The 10022-nt window shown below is 33.7% G+C and overlaps 1 protein-coding gene across 1 annotated transcript; it reads right to left on the bottom strand.

Annotated features, from left to right (window-relative positions):
- Positions 1-782: 782 nt before the first annotated feature.
- Positions 783-5762, bottom strand: LOC149008441 (uncharacterized). Its single transcript, XM_089167500.1, has 8 exons — positions 5700-5762; positions 4606-4938; positions 4394-4471; positions 4108-4254; positions 3822-3887; positions 2662-2727; positions 2343-2402; positions 783-1375 (listed from the first exon to the last, which is right to left on the bottom strand). The coding sequence occupies exons 2-8, from the start codon at positions 4879-4881 to the stop codon at positions 1208-1210; spliced, it is 861 nt and encodes a 286-aa protein (XP_089023626.1). The 5' UTR covers positions 4882-4938; positions 5700-5762; the 3' UTR covers positions 783-1207.
- Between the last annotated feature and the right edge of the window lie 4260 nt (positions 5763-10022).

Here is a 10022-nt window from a genome sequence, read left to right as displayed (position 1 = left end):
TTTTTTCCGTTGCGAATACCAAATCCATTAATGCAAGATAGGTCAGCATTTATTATCGGTCTTCATCAATACTAATACAAATCGGTTAATCAAATAATAATTCCTAAACCTAGCTCCCAGCCAAATGGAGCATGAGGTGCTGTCAATGCAAGGGACTCTCAATTTTCTTCATGGATTCAGTTCTGTTTATGAAAAGAATTCTTGCAATGGAGTTAAAAGGGTACAAAGAATTTTTTTGGTAGGATGTTTTGGAATGCATTTTTGAAATGGAATCAGATCCAATGCTATAATTTTTTTTTTGACATAAATAAGGAAGAAGATTTTCTTTATATGTCAGTAGCATTTCTCATTAAATATGTTGCAGATTTTGAGTTAACAGCATTTTTGTTAAGGTGAAGTTAAAATCCCTAACCCCGTTTTGCTATGATTGGTAAAATTTATGGAAAATATGGGAGAAATGTAGTAGAACCAATATTTTTTTCATCAATTTCAAGAAAACCAGTTCGCTGGGTAGAACAAACGATTGGGCCAAGTTTTTCTTCATCCATGGTAAAGAGAAAATCTCTACAGCAACAGGATTTGAACCTGTGCTAGTTTAATTTAATGAAGAAAGAATACTTCGAATCATCAGCTACAGGAGATGGAAGCTAACGATGAGATTCTCAGTTACTGTTTCCAAATTTCCAATCCCATGTTCAAATCATAGGTGGACAAACTCACAAAAAAAGATATGAACCAGAGACTCTAGCGATGGTTAATCAGGCTTTTCACTTGGAATTTAAAGACATTCAAAAAACGGATGCAACTTGAATTATTTTCCAGCTCTTGAGACAATCAATGCAGAACATAAGCAAGCTGCAGCACAGCATCAGATCACATAAAAAGGTGTACTGTTTCTAGTTGAAGCTACAAGCAAGCATCCAATAGTGTAATGCATGATTCACATAGGGTTTTAGATGCAAGCTTAGACTATATAAACAAAAGATGAGACCCAATTAACCTTCTTTCCAGTTGCCAAAACAAGTCTCAACCCTGAAACATTCTATCCATGAATTTGTACATCCTATCTCTGAATTTGTTACTACCGTCATCTTTGGTTTCAAGAGCTCTTGAAGAATTACCAGAACCCATGGAGGAAACTGTCAACTTTAGCAAAGAAATATCATCAATTGGAGAAATCAAAGAAGAAATGGTTGACCTGGTATCCTCATCTTTTTGGGAAGACCTCTTCTACAAGAGGAATTGGAACCATAGACAGGCCCTTGCTATCCAACAGCTGTGTTGCAGTTGCAAAGTCCATCTCCATTAACTTTCCAATCATCTCTTCAAGTGGTTCATTAAGCATACTCTGCTGGAACAGGTAGTGTCCATGACCCTATAAAACACCAAAAAACTTTTATGTACCAGCATCTAAGAAGGGAAGACACATCAACAACTCACTAAAGGAGGGGACTGGGGGGGGGTCTGTGGGAGTAAATGAATCAATCATCAGTTCATCAGTCATCAGCATCTTACATGGGATCAGTATGGGAAGTTCAGCATGATTGTGTTGATATTTCAAGGATTATAATTAACAATTAGAAGCTTTTTGATAAATTATAGCAGGTTGGGATATTCAGTATTTTAGTGCCATGGTCATGGATATAATTTAGAGAGTGAAATGGATATATAACCTATGAAACTGTGGCAAGGAATGCATGTAAGATCACTGCAATGACAATAAACTGGTTTTCAAAACATGACCAAAGACACCAGCAAGTTTGAAACTCATATTCAATCTGTGTTCGGGACCTTCGGGTTGCAGCGCAAAAGGGTCAGCAAAACTGTAACCTCTGGCCTAGGAAATTTAATGCTGTTGTTGCCATCATCAAAATGATGATCCCCAAAAGACAAAATAAAGAAACAGCGTAGTGTAGTAATAGTAATCTCATGTAACATGCAAATACATCATCTTTTCTTCCATTTATATCATCCTGGACCTTTTATAAAATGATTCATTTCACACAAGAATTTCAATCCTCGGTAAAGTTGATGCCATGCTACCATAAAAAACAAAGAATAGATCAACTACATTAATCTAATAATTCTGAATCGGGCCAGATCTCCTGCAAGAATGATTTAGAAGGTTGAGAACCAAGTAAAGTGGTATTTACTGACAACATAACAGAGGCAGTCAATCAACATAGTTCAAAATCTGATTCAGATCCAACATCACACCTATCGATAAATATGGAATGCATCGAACTGATTTTCGTTTTAACGAATAGAAATGATCGCAACATTGAATATGGAATTCAAAGGGATAAAATAGGAACTGGTATCTGAAACATACAAAACATTACCTCAAGATGAATAAAAGGAGCAGCAGCCACCTCACCGCCCAATCTGCTTTGACTCAGCATCTGCAAAATTGACCTCCAAGATGATAATCATTGACATGCTATGCTATACTTTACCATACCTGAATGCTACATATTCAGGATTAAAGCTAAAGAAAGTAGTAGGTATTACCATTTAAGTAACCTGAACTTTTACCACTATACTTAAAGAAACTTTGGGTTAACTAAGACCAAAAAGGTTAAGTATCCAAAATTCTTCCCATCCAGTTTCCAAGTGTCAAAATGCATATAGACATATTAATACCCTGAGGCAAAGTCCTACCTTAATCTGAAGCTGCAAATACTTGATATACTCGATCGTGTTATCCAGTATAGAGGCTTTACTATCCTACAAAACCCAAATTTACTTGATCAGGTAGATGGATACACAGCAAGAAACTTAATTGGAAGACACATATTATAAGGGCATATTTGGATCATTTCAAGATGCAGTGACATGGATATCATCTTTTAAGGTTCTCTTTTTTGGATCAGAGACAGAGACAGAGACAGAGACAGAGAGAGAGAGAGAGAGAAGGGGGGAAGCAAGTGAACAGTTTCTGAGTATTCTCATTTTGTTCCCACATCTTACTCATTTAGAACATGAACAATAGGGTAACTTAGATTTACTACTCTGCAAAATATGGATTAGCGGTTCTCAGGTTAACTCAAGTGGCAACAGACATAGATCAGAAGATTTGATTTTCTAGGCCATCTACACCAAAAGGGCATACCAACTACATGAGGCTTCCACCACTGCTTGGTCTGGGGAGAGCCATAATGCATGCAGCCTTACCCCTGCTTTCAGCAGAGAGGCTGTCAAATCTGTGACAACTTGGGTCAAAATGGAGCCACTTTTACAACTGCACAAAGGCCTGTCCTCTATAAAATGGAAAAGATTGACATCATTACATGAACTATTTAAAAATTCAATGCAAATATTGGAATATATATTATATTTAACATTTATACTAATTATGAAATAACAGCAAAATCAAGCACATGTTTGGGAATGACTTGGCTGAGGGCATTATATATGTGGATTCTTCAGTACCTTTGAAAAAAAGACTACCCAATCTATTTATTCAAATATTAAGTCTGTACATGATCAAATTTCCTAGCTGCCATATCTATACATGTCTTATTCTTTCAAAGTAACACCACAAAACTTTATTTAATAAACTTCCATGACCAAGTTTCCAGCAGTAATTTATCATTCAGTAGGTTAGAGAACTTGCTCCTACCATAATATGACTCTGTCCATATTTACCACCATAAACTGATAGTGAAAACCAGAGGAAAATAAAGCTAAACCATTCAACCCCTGGATCTGCCACTTGTACAGTTGCACCCATTTGTTGCCAAAAAGGCTACAGATTCAAAGACAATACTTAATGCCAACATAAAGTATTTAAGAAGGCATCTTTCTGGGACATATTTTACCTCTTCAGAATGTGGAAGAAGCTCTCCCAATGCCTTGATGCCTCCAGAAATCTTCAATCTGTTGAGCTGAGAACAGAAATTTCAGTCGAGAAATTAATTGATAACAGGCAATTAAACCTGAAGTCAAACATAAGTTAATTGTGTAAGAGACCCAAAATTAATTGCATATGCCAGACCAGAGGGAACGAATAAAGCATCTTGTCTATTATCTATTGAATATTAACCATATACAAACAAACCAGATGTAATTAATTTACATATGATATAGTACAGAAGAATCCCTTACACGATCAGCATTACTCCGCCGTGAAGAAGCTTTTCGTTTAGATACATCTGTGGAACTGGAACCCGGGACAGCAATTGTAACAACCAAGGGAGGTTGGGAAACATTATGCAGATTTCCATCAGATTTTTGTGAACTATACACATGGTTCTGTAGCAATAACAAATTCATCAAATGGATATATAATTGAATAAACTTGCCAAACACGATAAATTCATCAGCTCCATACAGTTTTTTGATAATACATCCAATTGAAATGAGTTGTCGATTATAAAGACAGCAATCATACAATAACCGATATCTCATCTTCTTGCATTGACTTGTGATGTGGTCCTCCTCCTTCAACATCTGGGTACTGATATTCTGCCTGTGACAAGAAAACAGAATTCACACACTGGGAATTGGAAAACAAGATGTGCTATTTTCAGCTAGACAATCACATTGATGAAGCAAAGCAACAGAAAAAAACTCAAACTGGGACAAGGAAAAAGGCTCATTTACCATTGCAACATCATAATTGTTTGCCTTTTGCATTTTCATTTTGTCAGAACAAAGACTTCTTGCAGGAGCTTCCGGAGCTTCATGGCTGTTGATGTTGAGCATATGTGCATATGGCAATGCTTCTGAAGCTTCATGGTTGTTAATGTTGAACATGTGTGCATATGGCAATGCTTTTAAATGTAGAGCAGAACTAGTAGGATCAGAATCAGTTCTCTTTCCTGAATCCTCATATAATATCCCCCTCTGGAATTCAGTCCCCCCTGTAGCGGCCTGCATACTGCCAACTCTTGTATATTTCTAAGGTGGGCCAACAATGAAGTGCTGTTGGAATTTCTGGAAGAAATTAACATGTTCATGTGATCTTTAGTTTGAATAAGTCCAGGTGGGGGAACAAGTGTCCTACTCCTAATTCTCAGTCACCTCAGCTATTATGGTAACATATCATTCTGAAATATTTGTTGTTTGATACTAGAATCCTAACTTCATCTAGTTACCCTCGCCTTTAATTTTTTGCAAAAACCAATGAAATAGCATTGACTGTAAAGCATGCACGAAAGCAAAATGTTCATCCACAACTGTAAAATCCTCAGAAATGAAAAGCAAAACTTGCCTAAAGCACCAAGCAAATAGAATGTATATATTAATTTGTTTATTCATTTTTTTATTTTTGGGTAACCAATTTGTTTATTCATTGAGAAGATAAAATGAAGAGGACCATTGCAGACTATTAAATCAACTAATCCACAGAATCATTTCAGCAACAAATTTAGCGGAAATGCTTCTTTATTTATTTATTTTTTATTTTTATTTTTACTTTTTGGAACAAACCCAACAGTCTAATGCATTTTAAATGAATGGAAGTAAGAAATCGCTGTAAAATACCAGAAACCAGAACAGAGTAGTCACACAGAAAACCAGAAAAGTTGTATAAGTTGGCCGTCCACTGATCTATATATCTACCATCAACGACACTTTCAAGTTCCAAAGAGTAAACGAAGACATGTCGCCATTAGAGTGTGCAAATTAAGAAAGAAAAAAACACTTGAGAAGTGTACAGAAACTGAACAAAGAGAGACAAAGAGCTTCATTCTTACCGCTCCTTATTAGGACTTTAGGAGAAATTGTTCTTCAGAGGAAGGAGTGAAGATCACTTCAACGGCTTCAGCCTTCAGGTATGGAAGAGAGGGCCACACCGAGAAAGTAAAGGAAGGAAAAAAAGCTGAGGCAGAAGCGCGTGGATAGGTACGTACAGCACGTAGTCCATGTCAGCTGCTTTACAGTGTACGGACAGTGTGCCGGTAAAAATGTAAAAACAGTAAAATTGGGTTAGAGATCAAATGACTAACTTGCCCCTCTAGGTATTATTAACTGAGGCTCTTAATTGGTTTCTGATAACGACATTCTTTCCGATAATTGTGTTTTAGCGTTCACATAATTTTGACTATCTTATTAAACATGTTCTCATAACTCATACCAATTGAGAGTTATTGTGAAACAAATTGGCATTTGGTAATAAGTTCTAAAAAAATAAATTAAAGACACCAGTAAGACTCTTTTTGGCATTAATTATTATTATCAATTATGAGATTTTTTTATTATTTTAAAAGTTTGGTATCTATTATCAGTTTTATTTTTATTTAAAATAATAAAAAAACCTCCAAAATCCATAATATGCGTGATGGATTCTGATGAATTCTTCATTCTCTTCATTTGTGCAAGTTTACTTAAAACTTTATAGTCTAGATGAAAGTAAAATAATCAATATATATTCTTTTACAAGAATCATACTTTTTCCTTATTTTTTCACGTGCTCACCATCATTTTCTAACAATTATTCATTTTGACACCAAATTTATTTTTTATTTTATAATTTATTTTCAATAAAATTCACCAACCATTTTTCATTTTTGACCAATAATGAATTCTTGACTTAATAGGCATAATAGGAATGGATTGATACCAAAAGAGCCTAAGAACAACATTCTTTCCGATAATTGTGTTTTAGCCACATAATTGGACTATCTATTAAATGTCCTCATAACTCATTTCGTTTGAAAATATACAAAAGCAAATTGGGATTTGGTAATAAGTGCTTAAAAAAATTTTAAAGCTTGTTTGACTATCTTATTAACATGCCCATACCTCATACAAATTCAGAATGATTGTGAAACAAATTGGCATTTGAGAATGAGTCTTAAAAAATTTAAAGACACGTCATCCTCAATTGACTCTTTACCACACAACCACTCTGTGTCGTTAGAATTATCATTATCAATTATGACTTTTTTTCATTATTTTAAAAGTTTGGCTCTATTATCGATTTGATTGTCATCTCATAATAAAAAAACCTCCAAAATCCATAATTTGGGGTTCCATCTCTTCATTATTTGTGCGCTTGCAAACTTTATAGTTTAGATGAGGATAAAATAATCAATATATATTCTTTTATAATAATCTACGTTTCCCTATTTTCTCCTTGCTCACCATCATTTTTGAGCTTCATTCATTTTGAAGATGCAAATTATGTTTTGATTTGCAAATCTTATTTTCAATGAATTCACCAACCATTTTTCTTCTTACCACTTGACGTCGAGGATAATATTTGCCGGAAGTCACGTTTTTGTCGTTATGCTGAACGAACCCACGTGAATATACAAAAGGAAAATTGAGATAAAGTGCATTAATTGCTCTGTACCATGAATACATATAAAAATCAGATGGTTTTGAAAAAAAGGAAGAGTAAACAACACGCATCATCAATGATTACCACACAACCACGGGTGAGAGAAAACAACGTAAGCTTATTTTATTCTTATTTTAAAAGTAGTCATATCCAAGAGAGCACTCATGATTCATTTCTTGGGATTCTGATTGCAAAAGCAAGAATCGCAACTTGAGGCTTTGTTTCTCTTCCCTTGTTCTTCGTCTTTTCTGAGCCTCCATTCGAGATGCACATCGATATGAATACCCTTGGGTCTTCTCTTCCTCCACTAACATTACAACAATTTTTGCTTCTGCTTCAAACAAAAGGGCTATCAGAGAAGTGGGAGGAAACCAACCCAGTAAGATCGAATAGAATACCCATAAAGCAGAGTTTGTTCCCTGGTTTTGGCCATTTCGGCAAGAAATCGACAATATCCTGCCGTTCCTCCCTATTTCGGTTTGCTGGGGCGAAATCATCGAATTTGGGCAAAAAAAATTTCCTTGAGTTCTTGTAGTTATTTCTTTTAGGTTTTTTTTTATTTTTTTATCAATTATCATTGGCAATTATGAGGTTTTTTTATTTTAAGTTGTTTGGCATCTATTATCGGTTTACTTTTTATTTAAAATAATTAAAAAAAAACTTTCAAAATCTATAATGAATATTTTATCAATTATGAATTATGGTGAGAATTTGATTCTCTTTATTTATGCACAAGTTTACTTAAAATTTGATGGTTAAGATGAGGGTAAAATAGTCAATACATATTTTTTTATAAAAACTATAGTGTTTCTCTCTTTTATCACTTGCTCACTATTATTTACTAACAATTTATTATTTTGCCACCAAATTTATTTTTCATTTTATAATTAATTTTAGACAAAATTCACCAAACCATTTTTCATTCTTAACCAATAATGAATTCTTGTACTTATTTTTTAAATAGATATAATAGAGAATGTGAATTGATACAAAAAAGAGCGTAACACATATGTAGAACTATTCCAATTTTTTTAAGTCTGACATACTAAATCTTAATTTAATATTTAAAATAGTAACTCAAAAAAAAAAAATTATTGTTGTCCCTTTTCATTGGAGTTTAATTATTTATAGGACCTTGTTCTTTATCATTTTTAAAAAGCTATTAATGTTGAATGTGTAATGTCCATTTTGTCAATCATTATTATAATTAAAAAAACCAAAAGAGAAAATTACTCTCATTTAGGGGGGTGGGGAACCATATGAAATACTGATTTTTCCCTTGTATTCTTCGCATTGTGGATTTCAAAAAGTTGACTCTGTTGAGATGCAAACCTTAGGGTTATTTTAGGGGTCAACTAATGGAGTTCAACAGTTACTAAGCACCAACAATGCTAAGTCTAAAGTTAGATTAGTAGTTTTAAAAATTATAGGTGATAAGGTAGTAATTAAACTATTATTTAATTAATTATTTTTTAAGTTGAATCATGTGTGAAAGAAATTTAAGTTGAACTTATTCTTTTTTCCATTTCCAATGAGAGTTGTTTTTTTCTTCTATCTCTTGAGAACTATGAAACATATCAAAATTATTTGCAAAAAGCATTCTCAAACATAAAAAATGGACCGGTTCATTTTATGAGAATAATAGAATAACCTAGTTTGCCAAATGTATTTTGGCCATTTCTTATAACAACATTCTTTTCAAATAACAGTGGTTTGAGCACGATTTTGGTAGAAACTATGCTCAAAATGTCTTGAAAATGAAACGTTTTTATGATAGAAAAGTGCTTCATATTAGAGAACGAAAAAGGAAAAAAGTTTACATTCATTTATAGTGTTTTTGCCAAGCATCCAAATAAACAAGGGTGGGTAGTTCCAAGGGAAGCTGACTAAAATATAGATGATTTTCTCCACAACATATCACAATCCATGCGAGATATTTAGCTTAATGGTTGGACCCCTGGACATCGTGGACAAGGATACATCTCTGAAAATGCCCAAGGGGTGTGAAGTCTCATGTGACAATCAAAATAGCTAATTTAGAGTCGGACCAAAGGTGGACATGCATGTGTGATAACAAGACTTTTTCTTTGGGAAGGCCGAAGGAATTTGAAGTTGTACGTGTGAATAAAATTTGCATTAAGCATCCCTATTTGTTTTAAGAGTAAATTGCACTAGCATTTCAAATGAAGGCCGTAAAGCATTGACACCCCATTTTATGTTTAAAAAACACAAAAACTTCAAAATTAAATTTTCATTGGATATATTGTTGTAAATATGTTTAAAACTATATATTTATTATTTTATATTTTTATGTAAATATATGTTTTAATCGTGTCTTTTATCCTATGATTTTTATAACGGAAACTTTAGTCTCATATCAGGCTGAGAGGAGCTGATTATCTCGTTTATGTATAGTAAAGACCTATGTAATATTACTTTGGGGTTAATGATTGAATCTTGTGCAACACAAACCAAGCCTAAACCCTGTGCTAACCCAGTCATAATCAGCCATGATTATATAAATATATATTAATTAATATTAATAATTCTATGTGACTTGGGACTTGAGCCCTAAAACTGAAAGCCACCTACTTGGTTGGAGTACCCTCACAAAAACAGAGGTGCAATTTGCTTTGTTTTGAATATTGAGACTTGTCTTGTAATTTTTGAGAACTACAATTTAGTCAAACTTGTGCTACAAAAAGTCAAAAAACTATCTCATGCACGAAAAAGG

Source organism: Hakea prostrata, chromosome 8 (assembly GCF_041222555.1).
Source record: "Hakea prostrata isolate BN-2017 chromosome 8, UWA_Hpros_2, whole genome shotgun sequence".
NCBI classification, from domain to species: domain Eukaryota; kingdom Viridiplantae; phylum Streptophyta; class Magnoliopsida; order Proteales; family Proteaceae; genus Hakea; species Hakea prostrata.
This window is presented reverse-complemented; position numbering and strand designations above follow the sequence as displayed.